General features: G+C 36.9%; 1 protein-coding gene across 1 annotated transcript in view; it reads left to right on the top strand.

Moving 5' to 3' along the window:
* Positions 1–369: 369 nt before the first annotated feature.
* Positions 370–21,278, top strand: part of RPRD1A (regulation of nuclear pre-mRNA domain containing 1A) — a 72,928-nt gene continuing 52,019 nt past the window's right edge. Inside the window, exon 1 of the mRNA XM_077753798.1 lies at positions 370–689. Within this exon, the coding sequence (XP_077609924.1) occupies positions 539–689 (151 nt within the window). The 5' untranslated portion in view covers positions 370–538. The remainder of the gene's footprint in view (positions 690–21,278) is intronic.

Genomic DNA, 21,278 nt, shown 5'->3' on the forward strand with positions numbered 1-21,278 from the left:
AAAACCTAGCATACAGGTCCTTGGGCAAGCACGCGATTTCCCTAGCACTGATGGCAATTAGTGAAAGTGCAAGGTCACATGTAAGTTGTAATTTTAAAATATAATTTATCACGCCAAATAGTCTTCCAAATTGGTGTACCAACTCACACGCCTATGTAGAGATTTTTAATCATTCCTTTCTTGGCAGAAACTTTTACCCTAGTAGGGTTCCACACAGGGTAAACCCCACTCCTTCCCAGGACCTGGCCCAAGCGCACGTGCCCACGTGCCTCCCTTGCGCCAGTTTTGGCCCCGCCCTTCCGCTCAGAGGTCCGGCCGCTCGGCCTCGCCTCTTCCGAGGGCGGGGCGTAGATCGGCCGTGACGTCACTGCCGGCCGGGCGCCATCTTGCTGGTCTGCGGCCGGCCTTGGATGTGGCGGCAGCAGTGGTGAGGGCGTGGGGAAGGGTGGGGTGAGGGGGCGAGGCCGCGGTGCGGGCGGCGAAACTCTCCTCCCCTCAGCCCCACCGCGTGGGACGGCGTGAACGCGGTGTCGGAGGGATGTCAGCCTTCTCTGAGGCGGCGCTGGAGAAGAAGCTGTCGGAGTTGAGCAACTCGCAGCAGAGCGTGCAGACCTTGTCCCTGTGGCTCATCCACCACCGCAAGCACTCCCGGCCCATCGTCACCGTGTGGGAGCGGGAGCTGCGTAAAGGTGAGTCGCCTCGCCACCCGGCCTGTTCCCTGGTGCCGCCGGGACTCCCTCCCCGCGAGCCCCGCTTCCCCGGCGACCCCAGCTCCCCGCCGCCCGGCACCGCCCTGCCCTGCGTGCCGGGCTTCCTGGCGTCCGCCGGCTAGGCGTGCGCTGCGCTTCGCGCAGAATCTACGGTTAGTAGGTATTGTTGCATAAGGAATGAAGGATTAAAACAGAACGGAACAGAACCCCTTCTGATTTAACACAGGCAGTAACCAGGAGCTCAGGACCTTGCCTCTAATTAGGGCCAGACATTCAGGCAGTCAGATGTTTTTTTCATTCTGTAGGTTGTAATGGAGAGTAAGGGTGAAAAAAGGTGGAGTGGAAAGGAAAAGATTGGTGTGCGGATGGGAGTTAATTCCATCATTTCTCTGACACATCAGCTCAATCTTGAAAAATTAATAGAGGAGTCAGAATGTTAGAATTGGGGAATCTAAAATTTCCTCCATGCCTGATGCAGTGAAGGAACCCTGAATTTGTAGATTTTAGAGGACTAGCATTCGGCGAATTTATTAATTTCTAGTTTGCGGTTGCCTCACCTGAAAATAAGGGAGTTACATTGCGTGACCTGAAGTCTTCTTGCTCTATGATTCTGTACATTTAGGGCAACGTGTTTGTTTTCCAAAACAGGAGCCCTGTAAATGAAGTTAACTTTTTTGAGCAGTAATCTGCTCTCGCTGAAATATTTCAGAGTCATTTCACTTCTGCAGAGCAACTTTATCTGTAAGAACTGATTGTATGTCAGTGACACTAAGAATAAAAAAATTCATTTGCTTAGAGTCTGGGTTTGCACCGTAATTCTTAATTCATTGCGTAGAAAGAACTGTGCACTTTTCGTTATTGCTTCAGACATTCTTGTGCATCGATATGATGGTTATTTATTAATTAGGGATTCTAACAGCCTTTATTAATCAAAATGGATGTTTGTTTACCGACCCATATGAAAGCTGTACGATGTGATGTATTAATATGAGAGCCAGAATGTGGCGTTGGCTATAGAGCATGGAAACGAGCTGTCCTTTTCTTGTGTATTTGTGTATTTGCTTGTGGTAACTCTCTTAGGAGAAATGGACCTTAGGGCCAGGTTTTTCAGTACATGTGGTGTGTATGTATTGGCACTCAGGGAGGAATTCACCTTCTGTGAGTGGCCAGAAAGGTTTGAGAAACATAGACGTAAAGGTCTGGAAAATAGCTGAACTGTGAGAAGGAAGTAGTTGTCTTTGTTCCTGTACTTTACTAGATTTCAAAATAAGCAAAAAGGCTTATACTTTTTTGGGGGTTAGAGGAGAGTATTAGAAACACATATAATCAATAAAGGATTGGTACCCAGACTATCTTAAGAACTACCAAAAATCAGTAGAAAAATGGCAGTACTACTAAATGTGTTCACATGACTGGAAACCTGAAAGGCCAATAAATAATACTTAATCTCACTCATCAGGAAAGAATAAACCAATGAGGTACCACTTTATACCCTTCAGTTTGCAAGAATTGGTGAAGATGACGAGGAACAGGAACTCTCCTACATTGCTGGTTGAAGTATAAAAAGGAGATAAACTCCATGGCTTCCTAATGAGGTTGAAGGTATATTATTCTTTGACCAGCAGTTCTCCTTCTAGGAATGTATTTTAGAAACTAATGCCTGTGCTCAAGGAATTATGTTTATTGTAGCTTCTTAGTAACAAACAGCTGAAACATCTCATTAGAGTATGGACAAATAATACTGAAATATTCACGGGATATAATACTGACCAGCAGTTTTCATGAATGGACTAGAGCTCCATGAAACAACATCATTGAATGAAAAAACAACAGACAAGCAAATTGTTGAGCCAAGAAAGAAGGTGCAGACCAATATCCCATTTGGTAAAGTTTGAAAATATGCAAAAGTAATTCTCTGCTTCATTCACAGATACTTGTTGTTACAGTTAGAAAAACATGCATAGTAATGATTAACATCACATTGCAAGATAGTGGTTACCGTAAGGGAGAGAGGAAGTGAAAATGGATCTGTGCTATCTTATACTAAATATATTTTTTTAAACATTTGATACATGTGGGAAAATGATTTGGGGTTGTTTCCATATGTTTAAATGCTTCATAATTAGAAAAAAATTAAAGGCCTATAAATAACTGTAGGAGGAGAGTGGTGTTGGGTGATGATGGTGATGGCAGTAATGGTGGTAGTAGTGGTGGTGATCATGCTGCTGCAGCTACAGTTTTGTTTGGTCTTGGATTATCTGCCAAAAGTTTCCTTTCCTTGAGCTGACTGTACCATTGTAAGGCAGAGCCTTTATGTACCTCCAGCTTTGCAGTGTTTTGCCATCAACTTTTTTTTTTTTTTAGTGTTTATTTTTGAGAGAGAGAGCACGTGTGCCTGTGTGCAAGTCGGGGAGGGGCAGAGAGAGAAAGATTTCGAAACCTTCCTTCCCCAGGCTCGAAGGAGGGCTCGAACTCATGAAGTGGGAAATCAAGACCTGAACCGAAGTCGGACTCTTGACTGACTGAGCCACCTCAGCCCCCCTCCTTGTCAACTTTAGCATCCTCCATGGCCTGTAGCATAATGATAATAAGAATCATTGACTGTCAGCGTTGTTTTAGCCATCTTACTGTAATATCTTGAATCCTCACATAATCTCTACAAAATAAATATTTATCAAAGGAATTGGCCAAATTTGAAGTAAAGAAGTCAATAAATAAAAACAGAACATTTTGTATTATGCTTGGCATTTTTTAGTTTCTTGAAGTGTTTAAAGAAGACAGATGTAACATTAGTAGGAAAAATTACTGTTCAAAATATAAGAATCAGGTAAAATGGTAATGTCACACATGGTAATTATTCAGTTATGAAGATTTCCTTTCTTGTTCTGCCTTCCTTATTTTTACCTCTTTTAAAGAAAGAATTTCGGGGGTGGGGCTAAAAAGAATTTCTGTTTGAAAGTATATATCCCAAGGCTTTTATGAAGACTATAAAGTAGCCATGTTTTTCCTGAGAAATGTGATAGAGTGTAACCAAAAAATGTAAGTGAGGATTTTGTTTTGTAACAGCTTTATTGAGATATAATTGACATGTCATACAATTCATTCATTTAAAGTGTACAGTTCAGTGGTTCTTAGTGTATCATAAAGTTGTGAGACCACCACCACAATCAATTTTAGAACATTTTCATCACCTAAAAAGAAACTCTATGCCTTTTAGCCTTTATACTCCAACTCTCCACTTTCCCCAGCCTCCCGCAACCATTAATTTATTTTGTCTCTATAGATTTGCCTGTTAGTATTTCGCTTAATGGAAGTGTACAACATGTCATCTTTTGTGATTGATTTCCTTTGATTGTTTTACAGGCTCATCCATGTTGTAGCATTTTTCATTCTTTTTTATGGCCAAATAATAATCCATTATGTGGATTTACCCATTCATCAGTTGATAAGACATTTTGGTTATTTCCACTTTTTGCTATCATGAGTAATATTGCTGTGAACATTTGCAGACAGATTTTTGTGTGGATGTGTTTTCATATTTTTCAATACATACCTAGGGGTATAATTGCTAGGTCATACAGAAATTCTGTTTAACCTTCTGAGGAACTGCCAGTCTTTTCCACAGTGACTGCTTCATACACTCCTACCAGAAGGGTATGGGGATCCAATTTTTCTACATCTCTGCCAACACTTGTATTACCTGTCTTTTTTATAGCCAACCTATTGGGTGTAAAGTGGTGTATGATTGTGGTTTTCATATGCATTTCCCTGATGGCTAAGGATATTGAGCGTATTTACATGTGCTTATGGCTATTTATATGTTCTCTTTGGAGAAATATTCGCTCAGATCTTTGCCCATTTTTACATTTTTTTTAAATGTTTATTTTTGAGAGAGGAGGGGAAGGGCAGAGAGAGAGGGAAACACAGAATCTGAAGCAGGCTCCAGGCTCTGAGCTGTCAGCACAGTCCAACATGGGGCTCCAACTCACAAGCTGCGAGATGGTGACCTGAGCTGAAATTGGACACTTAACCAACTGAGTTGGACACTTAACCAACTGAGCCACCTAGGAGTCCCAAATTGATTTCATGTTAATGTAAAATAAAATAACATTTGGTAAAAGATAACGATCTCCTAAAAATATTAGGGATTGGAATGATTTACATTTTTGCATATCTTTATATCTGTCTTAATTGAAATCAGCTGGATCCTCATGTCTGCCTTTGCATTTAGTCTTGCCATATTGTATATCACATGATCTGGAATACACTACACATGTGAGAGAACTAGGCTGAAAAAGGCAAATAATGTCAAAGAAGAAAAAGGGTAAATAATGTCTTGGTATTATTGAGAAAATAGTTCTGACTTAATAGACTCCGTGAAAACATCTTGAGGACCCCCAGAGATCCACAGACATATACGGAGAATAGTCCCGTAAATTGGTAGTTGGATCAAGAGGCTAGGACACATTGCTTTGCCTTAAGCAGACATGTTCCTTCCAAAATATTAATTCCTGTACTACTCAGTGTAAACTTTAACTGAATTTATGAAATTTTCCTTTGTCTTTTAATTTTTTTAGGTTCTTTTTCCTGTGACATAGCTTTTTAAAGAAATTGTTCATTTGGTATTTTTGCTGTGGCAAAATTTTGTTTAAGCAAATTACCTTTAAGTTTCTAATAAAAATAAAGGTGTGCTTCTAGATTAAGCAAATAAAATGTAATCCATAGTTTTCTGTCGTGCTTTTGGATAAAATGATTTTTCATTTGAAATTGTCATTAAGTTAATTTGGTTGGTTTCCCTTATTTCCTAAATACCTTTTAAGGGAGCTTCTGCTCTGTTGCCAAATAAGGAGGGTACAGCAGGTAAGAGACACATAGCTCTCTTCATGGAGCTTACATATTAGTCAGGGAAATGGACTCTACTAAATTAGTAACTCCACTGTGATACAAAGAAAAACTGTAACTGGGAAACTAATCTAGGCAGTCAGGGAAAGTTTCTTTGACTTGAGATTTGAAATATGAGTAGAATGTAGTAGGAAATATACAAACTATATGGACAATTTTAACTGTTGCTTTAATTATTTGTGGTTTTATGTAGAACAAATGTTATTCGACATTGTAACAAGTCGACATTGTAACATAAATTACCATTTATGTAATTAAAAATTGTAAATTTTTAATGTTTTATGTTTACAAAGAACTTTGATTTAAGATACATATATACACACACATACATATGTATATATTTATGTTTTTATTTTGGAGAGAGAGAGAGAAAGCATGACTGGGGAAGGGACAAAGAGAGGGGGAGACACAGAATCCGAAGGAGGCTCCAGACTGAGCTGTCAGCACAGAGTGCTACACCAGGCTTGCACCTGTGAACATTGAGATCATGACTTGAGCTGAAGTAACCAACTGAGCCACCAGGGCACCCCTAAGATATATATTTTTTAGTGTTTATTTTGAGAGAGAGAATGTCAAGCAGGCTCCATGCTCAGTGTGGAGCAGGATTCGCTGCTTGATCTCACAGACTGTGAGATCATGACCTGAGATGAAATCAAGAGTTGGACACTTAACTGACTGAGCCACCCATGCGCCCCTCAGATATTTAAAAATTTTTATGCTTATAAATGCATTAAGAGGATTATAATGATGACTTTTTAGTTACCTTGCTGTCATCTAAGTCTTTTGGTCATTTTGGGTTCTGTAGCATAACTCTTGGCTGCTGTCAGGTACCTATAATTTTCTTTCACAGTTTTTTCTCAGTCCCTTCTTTAATAACTGAGAAATTAAGTAAAAACTTTACTGTGCTTACGTTAGATGCTTGGACTTTGCTGGTGTATTAAAAAATACACAGATATATCTTAGTAATAACATGCACATAATGTAAAATTGAAAAGGGAAAAAAGGTTATCAAGAGGGGTAAGACTCCTTCCCATTATTCTTCTCCATTACCCACAGATTTTCCCCACCTGGAATCAATTTAACAATTTATATATTTTTCCAGAATTTTCTATGTATATACAGTCATATATAATTTTTTCTTTCTTGTTTAGACAAATGATAGAGTATTACATAGACCAACATAGAGACTTTGCTTTGCTTTTTTTCCCTTTTAATATATTTTTCAGATTGTTGCATATTTGTAAAAATGGTGTTGTCTCATTAAAGGAAGTTACTGCGTTGTATTCTGTTTTTTTGGATGCACCAAAATTTATAACTGTTTCTTTATTGATGAACATTTAGGATGGGTCTGTTTTTTAAGCTTAATATATTTTAAAGATTAATTTATGTTACTAAATATTCTAGTTTTTTTCTTAATGGTTTCTGCTGACTTAAGAGACCATGATAGAAATGGTTAGGCATCAGTGTATTGCACCATTTTTTTAAGTTCATTTTTATCCCTATCTGTTTGATATGTCTTTTATCATAAATTAAGTTTTTATGTGTATTTGGTATATTTCTAGACTGTCATTCTGTTTCATTTATGTGTCTACCTATGTACCACTATACTGCTGTCTATGTTTTCATATCTGCTAGGACATTTCCCCATCCCACTTCTTCCTACTCTGCCCCCTGCAAATTGGTCTTTTAACTCTAGAATCAACTTGTCATTTACAGGGGAAAAAAACATTTTGGTGTTTTTGGAGCTACATTTCAGTTTATACATTCGCTTAAAGAGAATTCACATCTTTTTATTTATTTATTTATTTTGCCGAATTCACACCTTTTTAATGGCAAATCATCTTAAGCTGAGAACCATGCAATCTTACTCTAAATGTATTTATTATAATTCTTTAAATAAGTGGTTTTTAAATTTGTTTAAATATCAGTTCTTGATATTTTATAAGGGTTTATGAAGACTATTGTGCAATGCACACTTAAAATAACTTCATGCTAATTGTATCTTGTTTAATTCTAGTACAGACTAATAGAAGGATGTGTCAAAGGATTAAGCTACATTTTGCAAAAAGACTTAAAACTGAAAAAATATTTTTTGTGAATTGAGAAAATGGCTTGCCTTGGTTGATTTTTGTGATGGCATGCTTTGGTCTAGGTCAAGGAACATCATTCTCCTTCAGGAGTGTGGCTTAAAATCCTGATCTCTCCAGCAGTCTTTGATTCAATAGTATTTGCACAAATCGTATTATGTCCTGTATTCTGTTTTATATATTATTTTTTAAAATTTTTTAATGTTTTATTTATTTCTAGGAGAGAGAGAGACAGCGTGAGCAGGGGAGGGTCAGAGAGAGAGGGAGTCACAGACTCTGAAACAGGCTCCAGGCTCTGAGCTGGCAGTCAGCACAGAGCCCGACGCGGGGCTCGAACCCACGAACCGCGAGATCATGACCTAAGCGAAAGTCGGACGCTTAACCGACTAAGCCACCCAGGTGCCCCATATACATTATTTTTTAAAATAAATGAAACCCAGGCGCCCCATATATATTATTTTTTAAAATAAATGAAACCCAGGTGCCCCATATATATTATTTTTTAAAATAAATGAAATTTGGGGCGCCTGGGTGGCTTAGTCGGTTAAGCGTCCGACTTTCGCTTAGGTCATGATCTCGCGGTTCGTGGGTTCGAGCCCCGCGTCGGGCTCTGTGCTGACTGCCAGCTCAGAGCCTGGAGCCTGTTTCAGAGTCTGTGACTCCCTCTCTCTCTGACCCTCCCCTGCTCACGCTGTCTCTCTCTCTCTCTCTCTCCTAGAAATAAATAAAACATTTTTAAAAAATTTAAAATAAAGGAAATTTATTTAGGTAGTCAAGGACTTTATTTTTGCTGATCAGAAAATTCAGTTTTCTTAGCAGAGTATCATGAATTATATTGTCTTGAACAACACTTAATGATGATTAATTTTATGTGTCACGCTGACTGGGCCTTGAGGCAGCTAGATATGGGTCTTACAGTATGTTTGTGAAGTAGTTTCTGGAAATTGAACATTTGAATGTGTAGACTGAGTAAAGCAGATTGCCCTCCTTCAATGTGAGTTGACCTCCATCAGTTGGAGGCCTGAATAGAACAAAAATGCTGACCATCCTGTGAGTAAGAGAGAACTCGTCCTGCCTGACCATTCTTCCTTGCCTTTGGACTCACACTGAAACACGGACTGGACTCTTTCTGCGTCTGGAGCTGCTTTCAGGCCTGAACCACACCATCAGCTCTCATGGGTCTCCAGCTTGCTGACTACAGGTCTTGGGACTTGTCAGCTTCCATAATCTTATAAACTACTGCCTTTTAATATTAGAATCTCTTTATATGTATATACACACACATTTTGTTGGTTACGTTTCTCTGGAGAACCCTCAGTAATATGGCAACTTTATCTGGATTTACTACGATTTAGTTAGTAATACTGTCAACTATATTAATTGTGGATTTAATCCAAGTAAGTCACTGTTTGAGAATTTTAAAAAAAGCAGTTGATGTGCTATAACTAGAACATAGTTATAGCACATAGAAAATTCTTAATGACTAAAAATAATTTCATTTTATGTGTTTCTGATTTGGTGCTTGAGATGTTAAGTGTATTTTTCTACCATCAATATGCTGATGACTCAGTGATCCCTTTTTTTTAGCTCCTGTTTCAGTGTTACTGAATAGTATTTCTTGAGCACTACAAACTCACCTTGCACAAAGCAACCCTTTATGTCATTTTTCCCCACTCTCATCCTACTGTTGCTCTTTTTGGCTTTCCTGTCCCAGTGAAAGACATTACTGGCCACCAGTTGCCTAAGCTCAGAACTTTACTACCTTTGGATTGGCCCCTGGCCATACATGCCTCACCTTCAGCTATTTTGTTGCTATTTTAGCATTCTCTGCTAACACCTTTGCAGAAGCCTCCCATCTGATTTCTTTGTATTTAGCCTCTTCAACCATTCACTTGTCTTCCTTACTAATGTTAACATAGAATTAATTACCATATCATCCAGTAATTCCACTTGTAAGTGTATGTTCAAAAGAGTTGAAATATTCAAGGATTCAAACATAGTATTTTACGAGAATGCTTATAGCAGTGCTATTCACAGTAACCTAAAGGTGGAACAGCCTGAATGTCTGTCAATGGATGAATCAATTTATGTGGTGAAATGAAATTCATGCAATAGAATAATATTCAGCAATTAAGTAAAAGGAATGAAAAACTAATTCTGCCATAATGTGAATGAACTGCAAAAACATGTGAAGTGAAAGAAACCAGACACAAACGGTAACATTTTATGATTCTATTCATATGAAATATCCTGAGTGGTTAAATCCACAGAGATAGAAAGTGGTTGTCAGGAGCTGAATGGAGACAGCTGACAACTTGGTTGGCAGGGGAGGAATGGAGAACGGATGACTGTTTAATGTGTATGAGGTCGTCTGGGGGCATGACAGAAATGTTTTGGAACTAAATACTGTATAGGTGATGGTTGTGGAACTTGATGAGTGCAGTAACTGCTGCTGAATTAGACACTTTAACATGGTTAATTTTGTTATGTAATTTCTCCTCAAAAAAAAAAAAAGCTATAAACATCTTGCATCTTTATGTGTCTTTGTGCTTTTATTCTGCCCTGTCTCCTAGCCTCCAGGCTCTGGTGTCTGCTCCTCTCTGCAGCTTCCCCTAGTCTCCAGGAAGAGTTAATTATACATCTGTAGTCCCTAATCCTTTATTGGGGGTGAGGTTTTTTGGGAATAAAAATTCCAGTTAATATCCTAAATTTATAATAGTCTAGTTTGAATTATTACCAACTTTTCTTCAATAGCATACAAAAACTGTTCCTATACAACTCTCTTCTCCTTTTATGTTATTACTGTCACAAGTTACATCTTATAAGTTGTGTGCCCATCAAAAGACTTAATTACTGTTTTATGTATTTGTTTAAGTCATATAGGAAACAAAAAGAGTGTTACAGATCAAAACATAAGTTAATACTGGCTTTTATATTTAATTATGTAGTTAACCTTTACTATCATCTTTGTTTATATGGCTTCTAGTTACTCTCTAACATCCTTTCATTTCAGCATGCAGTAGTCTCTTTAGCATTTCTTGTAGGACTGATGTACCAGCGACAAAATCCTTCAGCTTTTGTTTAGGTTAATATGTCTTATTTTCTCCTTTAGTACTGAAAGATACTTTTGCCATATTTTCAGCATTTTTTTAACATGGCATCTTTTGGCCTCCGTAGTTTCTGATAAATTGGCTTTCCTTATTACTCAGTCTTATAGAGTCTCCTTTGTACATGAAAGTGAGTCATTTCTTGCATTTTTCAAAATTCTTTGTCTTAAAGTTTGATTATGTGTCTCAGTGTGGGTCTCTTTGGGTTTATCCTACTTAAAGATCGTTGAGATCCTTGGATTTGTAGATTCATGTCTTTCCTAGATTTGGGGGCATTTTTGTTTCTTCAGATATTCACTATGTACCCTCCTCTCTTTTTCTGGGATTACTGTAATGTGAATGTTTGTTGTATTGATGGTGTGCCACAAAACCCTTAGGTTCTGTTCATTTATCTTCATTCTTTTTCTTTCTGTTCTCCAGACTCCCATTTCAATGGACTTCTCTTCAAATTTGTTGGGTCTCCTAACTCTGACATCAAGTGCTTGCAACTGCTTTTCTTATAGTACTTATTGTACTGTATTTTAATGGTTCTGTATTGAGTTTCCTATTACTAGAGGACTGAGCCTATTTCTTTGTTGCCTCAGAATCTAGCATGAAGTAGTCAGTAAGTACGTGATGAGTTAATGAATGTCGGAAAGTATGTAGAATCTGAGATTTTTAGAGCTCGGAAGGACTATTAAAGAGTGTTTTGCTTTTAAACAGTTTCTTTTGAAGATAGTGCCTGATTTAGGAACTTCCAATATTTTAATACAAATAATGAGTTCCAGTTACGAACTCTTACTGAGAAAGACTTGGAAAACTTCCAGCATTTTCAGTCTGTCATACTGTGCTGCTTTCCCCATATTTGTCAGTTCTTAGAGTAGTGGTTCTTAAAGTGTGGTCAGTGGATCACCAAGACCGTTTTTAGGGAATGTATGAGTCTACAAGATAAAAGTTACTTTCAAAATACTTCTAAGATATATTCCCTCTTTTGGCTGTGTTGGCATTTGCTGTGATAGTGTAAAAAGCAGGTGTGAGTGAAAAGGGGTAGTGCCTAAATATTAATCAAGGCAAAGGGACCACTCTATTAACATTAATTGTACGTTTCACATCACATTCACAGCTAAAAAATATATCACATTCCTGACTGCTTAGCAAAGCAGCACACATTAGTAATTTTGTTATATCTTGACCCTTGAGTGTATGACTCTATGTGTATGCACACACGTGCACATTTCTTTATTGTGGTAAAGTATATGTAACAAAATTTAATGTTTAAAAAAAACTTTTTTAATGTTTATTTTATTTTTGAGAGAGACACAGAGCCTGAGTGGGGAAGGGACACACAGAGCAGGAGACATAGAATCTGAAGCAGGCTCCAGGCTCTGAGCTGTCAGCACATAGCCCGGTGCGGGGCTCTAACTCACAAACCACAAGATCATGATCTGAGCCGAAGTTGGACGCTTAACCGACAGAGCCACCCAGGCACCCCAGAATTTAATATCTTAATGTTTTTTCTTGGTCTTTTTGTGGTAGTCAATGCATAATATACATTTACCATTTTAACCATTTTTTTAAATGTGCAGTTCAGTGGCATTATGTACTTTCACATTGTTTTGCAGCTGGCATCACCATCCATTCCAGACCTTTTTTCATTTTCCCAAACTTAAACTCCAAACCATTTAAAAAATAACTCCCTATTCTCTCCTCTTGCAGCCCCTGGCAACCACCCTTCTATACTGTCTATAAATTTGGCTATTGTAGGCTCCTCATATAAATGAAATCATGTAGTGTGTGTGTGTGTGTGTGTGTGTGTGTGTGTGTGTGTGGCTTATTTAACTTAGCATAACCTCATGGTTCATCCATGTTGTAGCATATGTCATAATTTCTAAACTGTTTCAGGCTGAATAGTATTCTGTTGTATGTATATACCATATTTTATTTGTTCAGCTATTGATGACACTAGAGTGGCTCCCACCTGGCGGCTATTGTGTATAATGCTGTTGTGAACATGAGTGTACAAATATCTGTTCGAATTACTTCATTTCTTTTTAGTATGTACCCAGAAGTGTTATTGTTAGGTCATAATGATAATTCTATGTTTAATTGTTTGAGGAACCACTATACTGTTTTCCATGGTGGTTGCACCATTTTACGTTTCCACTTGCTGTGTGTACCATGGTTCTAATTTCTGCACATCTTTGCCAGTGCTTGTTATTTTTTGTGTTTATTTAGTTGTTTTTTGGTTTTGTTTTTTTAAAATAATCCTAATGAACGTGGAGTGGTATCTGCTTGTGGTTTTAATTTGTATTTCCATAATGACTAGTGATGACTCCCTATATAAGGATTTATTCTGGGCTAGTATTTTGTTCCATTCATCTCTATGCCTGTCCTTATGCCTACTACCATACTGTTCCAATTTCTGTAGCTTTCTAGTGAGTTTTTCAGTCAGGATGTGGGTTTTCCAGTTTTAATTTACTTTCTAAGATTCTTTTAGTTTTTTGGGATCACTTGAAAATCTATATGAATTTTAGGATGGGTCTACTTCCGCAAAAATTTAATTAGGGGTTTAATACGGTTTGCATTTAATCTGTAGGTCTCTTTGAGTAGTATTATCTTTACAATGTTAAGTATTCCAACCCATGGCCATGGGATATGTTTTAATTTATTTATGTCTTCTTTCATTTCTTTCAGCAGTATTTTGTAGTGTTCAGTGTACGAATCTTACACCTGCTTGTTTAAATTTATTTCTAAGTATTGTTTTTATCTGATTATAAATGGAATTGTTGTCTTTAGTTTCCTTTTTGGGTTGTTTATTGTAATTTATAAGAACTGAGTTTTGAGTGCTGATTTTGTATGCTGTAATTTCGCTAAATTTATTAGGTTTGTTTTTATGGAATCTTTAGGGTTTTCTACAAGTAAATCATATCTCTGAATAAGATATTTGGGGAACTTGCAAGTGTCACCTTGAGCCTGGCAACTTCCTGGTACTTTTATATACTTTTCCAGTGAAACCAATAATGATAATTACAAATGTGACTTTTGATACTGCCTAATGAAATGTTTCAACACTTGGAATGTCTGTGTAACTCTGAATCCGTATTTTTCAGAAGACCAGTGCATGATGTTACAAAATTATGTAATTTGTTGGGTTTTGTTGTAGTTTCAAAAAAGAATGTCCACAATTATCTGTAAGAGCTATTAAAATACTCTCACCACTGATAATGTGGGAGGAATGCTTCTTTTCATTATTTCCACCGAAAACTGTGTTATCACAGTCTATTTAATAGAGAGCAGTTAGGAGAATCCAGCTGTATTCTCTTGAGCTGGACCTTTGCAAAAATGTAAAACGGGACTCTTTTCACTTTAAGTTTTAGAAGTACATTTTTAAACATGTTATATTAACTTGTAATATTTTATGTATAAATAAACTGATACATATTTTAAAGTTCTTCTGTTTTAATTTCTAATAAGGTAAGTATTGGTAGGTATAAGCTATGTGAACGCTGTGTAAACAAAATCTATTTGGTGGTGTCCTCAATAATTTGTAAGAGTATGAAGGGGTCCTGACCAGAAAGGTTGAAAATTGCTCTCAGATTAATAGAGACCATGAGTGTTTTATGTTAGTTTTGTTTTATTTAATTTTAATCTTGTCTGATTTAACATAGTAATTTTTTAAATTTTTAACACTTTAGGTTTTCAGATCCTTTTGGGGTTAAATCAGTGAAATTGCTATTAATGTCTATAAATATGTACATAAATACTGTCTGAAGTTTCTTCCAGTTACCCTCTTTTGGAAGTTAGCCTTGAAACTAGAGGAATTAATGTGAATTAAAAAAAATATTGTTTGTTTTTAGGTAATTATAGATTCATATTCAGATGTAAGAAATAATACAGAGAGATCCTGTGTAGCCTTTGCCGGCTTCCCCCAGTGGTAACACCATGCAGAACTAGTTTTTTATAATTTCAAAACGTATATCTAAAATGTTCATATAATTTTACATTTAGTCCATGATGCCTTTGGAGTTGATTTTTGTATAAGGGGTGAAATTTAGGTCAAGGTTCAGTTTTTGCATATGGATATTCAGAATCTCCAGTACAATTTGTTCAAAGGCTGACTTTTTTTTCATTGAATTCCCTCTGCACCTTTGTTAAAATTGACTTGGATTTATTTGTAGGAGTCTTTTTCTGGGTTCTGTATTCTATTGATCCATGTGTCTTTCCCTCTCCCAATAAATACCACACATAGTCCTTATTATAACTATAATAAATCTTGAAATTGAGTAAAGTTATTCCTTCTATATTTTTCAAAATTATTTTAGCTATTCTAGTTCCTTTGTTCTTTTATATAGACTTTAGAATATTCTTGTCTATATCAATAAAAATTATTTTGATGGGATTTTGATAAGGATTCTTTAATGTTGTATATGACTGTAGGGAGAATAGATACGTTTATTACTTTGAGTCTTCCAGTCCCTAAACATAACATACCTTCCCATTTCTTTACCAACTGCCCAGAGCCTGCTTGGGACTCTCTTTCTCTGACTCTCCCCCACTTGTGTGTTTGCTCTTTCTCTCTTTCTAAAAAATAAATAAGCTTTTAAAAAAGTATTTATTTTATGTGACCTTGCTGAACATACTTATTAGTTGTAGGAGTTTTTTGGTAGGTTTCTCTGGGATTTTCTGTGTAGACATTCATGTCGTCTGCAGATGGGGATGGTTTTAGTTTTTCATCTTTGACCTCTGCGGTTTTCCTTTTTCTTACCTTGTTGAACTTGCTAGCATGTCAAGCACTGTGTTGAATAAGAATGATGAGTGGACATCCTTGTCTTTTTCCTTAGTGTCTTTTTTTGCAGTGTTTCGCCATTACATACAGTGTTAGCTGTAGTTTTATTTATTTCATTTTTTAATATCTTATTTATTTTTGAGAGAGAGAGAGAGCATAAGCAGGGGAGGGCCAGAGAGAGAGGGAGATACAGTATCTGAAGCAGGCTCCAGGCTCTGAGCTGTCAACACAGAGCCCGATGCGGGGCTCGAACCCATGAGCTGCGAGATCACATCCTGAGCCGAAGTCAGATGCTTAACCGACTGAGCCACCCAGGCGCCCCCGTAGTTTTATTTTTAGATTCTGTATCAAGTTGAGGAACTTCCTCTATTCCTGGGTTTTGAAAGATATTAAAATGTTGATGAACTTTGTGAAAAGCCTTTTTTGCATCAATTGATCTTGTAATTTTTTTTCCTTTAGCATGTTAATATGGTGTATTATGTTGATTAGTTTTCAGATCTTTTTTTAAATTTTTTAATGTTTTACTTATTTCTGAGAGACAAGAGAGAGACAGCGTGAGCAGGGGAGGGTCAGAGAGGGAGATACAGAATCTGAAGCAGGCTCCAGGCTCTGAGCTGTCAGCACAGAGCCTGATGCGGGACTCGAACCCATGAGCTGTAAGATCATGACGTCAGCTGAAGTTGGACGCCCAACTGACTGAGCCAACCAGGCGCCCTGATCAGTTTTCAAATCTTGAACCAGCTGTGTATCCCTACAATAAATCCCACTTGTTTGTGGTTGTGAATTCTTTTTATATATACATACATACACACCCATATATACATACATATACACACATACAAATATACATAGCTGAATTCTATTTGCTTATATTTTGTTAAGGTTATTTACATCTGTATATCTGTATTTATGAGGACTGTTGGTCTGTAGTGGGTGTGTGTTTGTTTTGTGTGCATGTGCACAATTGTGTGCCTTGTTTTGAAATCAGAGTAGCACTGACTTCATAAAATGAATTGAGATTTGTTCCCCTATTTTCTGGAAGAGATGTAGAATTTTTAAAAATTTTCTTTAAATGTTTGATAGAATTATTTGGCAGAGAAACCATCTGGATCTGGAGATTTCTTTTTTTGGGAATTTAAAAATTGCATATTCAATTTTATTGTTATAGAGCTATTTTGGTTTTCTGTATTATATTGGGTGAGTATGCAGTGGTTTGTGTATTTTTTGAGGAACAAGAGTCCATTTTGTCTAAGTTGTCAATTTATGTGTCCGGGGTTGTTCATTGTATGCCCTTATTATCTTTATTGTCCTTTTAATGTCCACAGATTCTATACAGGTATTCCTGGTATTGAAAATTTGTGTTTTCCTTTTTTTCCCTTGTCATTCTTGGTAGAAGTTTATCAGTTGAATCCATATTTTCAAAGAAGCAACTCTGATGCTCAACATTATTAATCATTAGGAAAATGCAAATCAAAACCACAATGAGATAACATCATCCACCTGTTAGAATGGCCATCATCAAAATGAGAAGAGATAAATGATGGAGAGGATGTGGACAAAGGGAACCCTTGTGCACTGTTGGTGGGATTATAATCTGGTACAGTTACTACGAAATTAAAAATAAACTAAAAAGTTAAAATTGGAGGGTTCCCTGGGTGGCTCTGTTGGTTAAGAGTCCGACTTCAGCTCAGGTCATGATCTCACTACTTGTGAATTCAAGCCTTGTGTTGGGCTTTGTGCTGACAGCTCAGAGCCTGGAGCCTGCTTTGGATTCTGTGTCTCCCTCTGTGTCTCTGCTCCTCTCCCGCTCACGCCGTCTCTTTTTCTCAAAAATTGGGGCGCCTGGGTGGCTTAGTCGGTTAAGCGTCCGACTTTTCGCTTAGGTCATGATCTCGCGGTTCGTGGGTTCGAGCCCNGCAAAAATACATAAAACATTAAAAAAATTAAAAACAAAAAATTTTTAAATTGAAATTAAAATGGATTTAAAAATTAAAAATAAAGCTATCATATGACACAGCAGTTCCACTTCTGGAATATATCTAAAGGAAATGAAAATGCCAACTTGAAAAGATATCTGCACCCCCATATTAATAATATCAGCATTACTTACAATCGCCATACATAGAAACTACCTAAATGTTTATCATTAGATGAATAGATAAAGAAATTGTTTTATATATACACAGTGGAATACTATTCATCCATAAAAAATGAGGAAATGCTACCATTAACATGAATGGACCTGGATGGCATTATGCTAAGTGAAATAAGTCAGAGAAAGATAAATACTGTATGATCTTATTTGTATGTTAATAAACAAACAAACCGAAACTCCGCAAAAAGAGATCAATCCTTGCATGGTTACCAGAGGTGGGAATGGTGGGAAGGGTATTGTAAGGAGATGATCAAGGGGTACAAACTTCCAGTTAGAAGGTAAATAAGTACTAGCGATGTAATATACAACATGGTGACTGTAATTTACCTTCCTGTGTTACATAAATCGAAGTTACTAAGAGTAAATCCTAAGAGTTCTCATCCTAAGGAAAAAAAATTTTTTTTTTGCATCTGTATGTGATAATGGATATTAAAACTTACTGTAGTATGCATTTCACAATATAAGTCAAAACATTGTGCTACACACCTTAAACTTGATGTACAGTGATTATGTCAATTAAGTCTCAGTAAAACTGGTGGAGAAAATAGCTCTCTGTTTCATTGATTTTTTCCCCCTATTTTTGTTTTCATTTTCATTAATTTCTGCCTTTTTTAATCTCCTCATTCTGTTTCTTTGGGCTAATTTTGGTCTTACTATTCTTGTGTTTTTGACGTGGGAGTCTATTGTATTTTTTTTTTTTAATGTTTTATTTATTTCTGAAAGAGAGAGAGACAACGTGAACAGGGGAGGGTCAGAGAGAGAAGGAGACACAGAATGTGAAGCAGGCTCCAGGCTCTGAGCTGTCAGCACAGAGCCCGATGCGGGGCTCGAACCCATAAACCGTGAGATCATGACCTGAGCCAAAGTTGGATGCTTAACCGACTGAGCCACCCAGGCGCCCCTGGGAGTTTAGATTATTGATTTGGGACTTGTTCATTTTTTCCGATTTATGTATTTAGTGCTAACGTTTCTCAGCCCTGCCTCAGCTTTAGCCTACCAATTTTGATATGATATCTTTTCAGTTTATTTACATCCATTACTTGAAGTGTTCCTATGATGGCTTCCTTAAAATATTTGTCAGATAATTCTCATACCTCTGTCATTGTAGCGTTAGCGTCTATTGATTGTCCTTTTTCATTCAGTTTGAGATCCCTCTGGTTCTTGGTATAATGAGTGATATTTGATTGATTCATATTTTCTTTTTGAGAGAGAGCGTGTGTGTGTGTGTGTGTGTGTGTGTGTGTGTGTGCAAATGGGAGGTGTGGAGGGAGAGAGGGAGAATCTCAAGCAGGCTCCACGCCCAACTTGGAGCCCAGCACAGGGCTGGATCTCACAAGTGTGAGATCATGACCTGAGTCAAAATCAAGAGTTGGACCCTTAACTGACGGAGCCACCTGGGTGCCCCTTATTCATAATTTTTTGTATGTATTATATTTTAAAACTTTGGACTTTATTTAATCCTGTTTTATCTGGATTTCTATGTTACTAACCCATCAGGGGAAGAAAGTACTCTTTGTTACCTTTGAGTGCCAGTGAGAGTTTGGCTGACACCAAACAGAATAAGAGGTTAAGAATGTGTGGCCTTAGTATTGCTGGGCCATGGTGAAAGTCCCCACTCTTCACCGGCCTTCTGTGACACCATCCCAGGGGGAGTGCCTCCTTACCGCTGGGTAGGGCTGGAAATCCAGGCCTTTCTAACTTTGCCTTCTCTGACACCACTCTGGAGAGGTGTTAGTCTCTGCATCACAACCTGGTTTCCGACTTAGCCTTTGCTGGTATGGATGTGAGTGGGGCACAGTTTTGTGTTTTGTTTTGTGTTTTTGTTTTTCCCCTGTCATGTTTGGCTGGGGTAGATTGATTATTGCCTAAAAGTCTTCTATCTTTCTAGTCTGTCCTTTTCTTGATCCTTTGGATAAAATGAGGTTTGTGTTGGAACTCTTTACGTCAGCATCCGTTAGGATTTCGGGGTTGCTGACTTTTTCAACTCCCAATCTAAGATAAAGGCAAAAAGAAAACCCCAAGAGCTCATTTTGTATTCTTCTTTGGGTTGCAGGGTCCCTAGCCTGTCTGCTGCCTTTACGTTTGTTTTACTTATAATGTCCAAGATTTATAGTTGTACTTTGTAAGAGAAATATGGAAAACTACATCTGCTCTTTTATCTTCCTAGAAGCAGAAGTTCCCTACAAAACTGGCCTTTATATATATATTGGAATTGGGACATATCCTTTTTCCTGGTATTTTTACTAGCATGTTTTTTGTCTGAGATATTACAAGTTACTTTCTGGTTTGCATCTTGTATTAGTATTTTAACAAGCTTATTTTAATATAACTGCTAAATGCTTTTACTTTTTATTGTTTTAAAATACACACTTGTAAAATTTAAAACAGCACAGTAGCATGTAAAATTGTTAAGTAAGAATTTATTACAAAGAGGCCAATTATCTGCAGATTAATTTGTAAATTCAGTGCAGTTTATAAGAAATGTGTTCTTTTACAAGACTTTTAAAGCTAAATCTAGAGGTCAGTTGGGAAAAGTAAATGTAGAGGAGGAGCCAGAGCAGTTTTTAATTTTTATTTTGTGAATTTTGACAATTTTGAAGGGAAAACAGTAATGAATGTATTGTGCACAGACTGTAAAGGCAGTGAAGTTAGAATTCTGAGTATGATGTTGATACAGAAATAAAAATATATATAGAAGGAAAAGAGTAGAGATTTATGAGGAAATCCATTTTATGAAGTAATTTGGTAATTACTAATTTGGTAAAATAGGCACTTTAAATTCATGAGGAAAAGGCTGGAATATTAACAACTGATTCTTAGATCTGTACTTGATACCATGTATAAAATTTAAAGCTACAATGAAAAAAAGATCAACTGTGGAATCTTGTAAGGAAAACATGTTTATAGTTATTTCTAGTCTTGCACTGTGAAAAGATTTTCTAAATAAGATACAAGAGGTCTTGTAGGAAATAGATTTGGTTAATAAAATTATAAAATCATTGACCATAGAAAATATCAAGTTTTAGTACGTAGTTATAAGAAAATAGTCAATATGTATTTTTTAATTCAAATATAATTAACATACATCGTTATTTTAGGCTTCCAGTATAATGATTCAACAGTTATATATATTTCTTCATGCTCATCATAGTAAGTGTACTCTTAAACCCTTTTATCTATTTCATCTACCCATCCACCCTCCTCTCCCCTGGCAGTCACTGGTTTGTTCTCTGTATTTAAGAGTTTGAGTTTATATTTGTCTCTCTTTTTCTTTGTTTTGTTTCTTAAATTCCACATAAGCGCGAAATCATATGGTATTTTTCTTTCTCTGACTTATTTAATTTAGGATTATACCCTCTGAGTCCATCTGTGTTGCAAATGGCAAGATTTTATTCCATAGTGTATCCATCATCTTTATCCATTCATCCACCATTGAACACTTAGGTTGCTCCCATATCTTGGCTATTGTAAATAATGCTGCAGTAAACATAGGGGTGCATAGGTCTTTTTGAATTAGTGCTTTTGTTTTCTTGGGTAAATACCTACTAGTGG

The sequence above is a fragment of the Crocuta crocuta genome, unplaced genomic scaffold (assembly GCF_008692635.1).
Source record: "Crocuta crocuta isolate KB4526 unplaced genomic scaffold, BGI_CrCroc_1.0 scaffold231, whole genome shotgun sequence".
Classification (NCBI taxonomy): domain Eukaryota; kingdom Metazoa; phylum Chordata; class Mammalia; order Carnivora; family Hyaenidae; genus Crocuta; species Crocuta crocuta.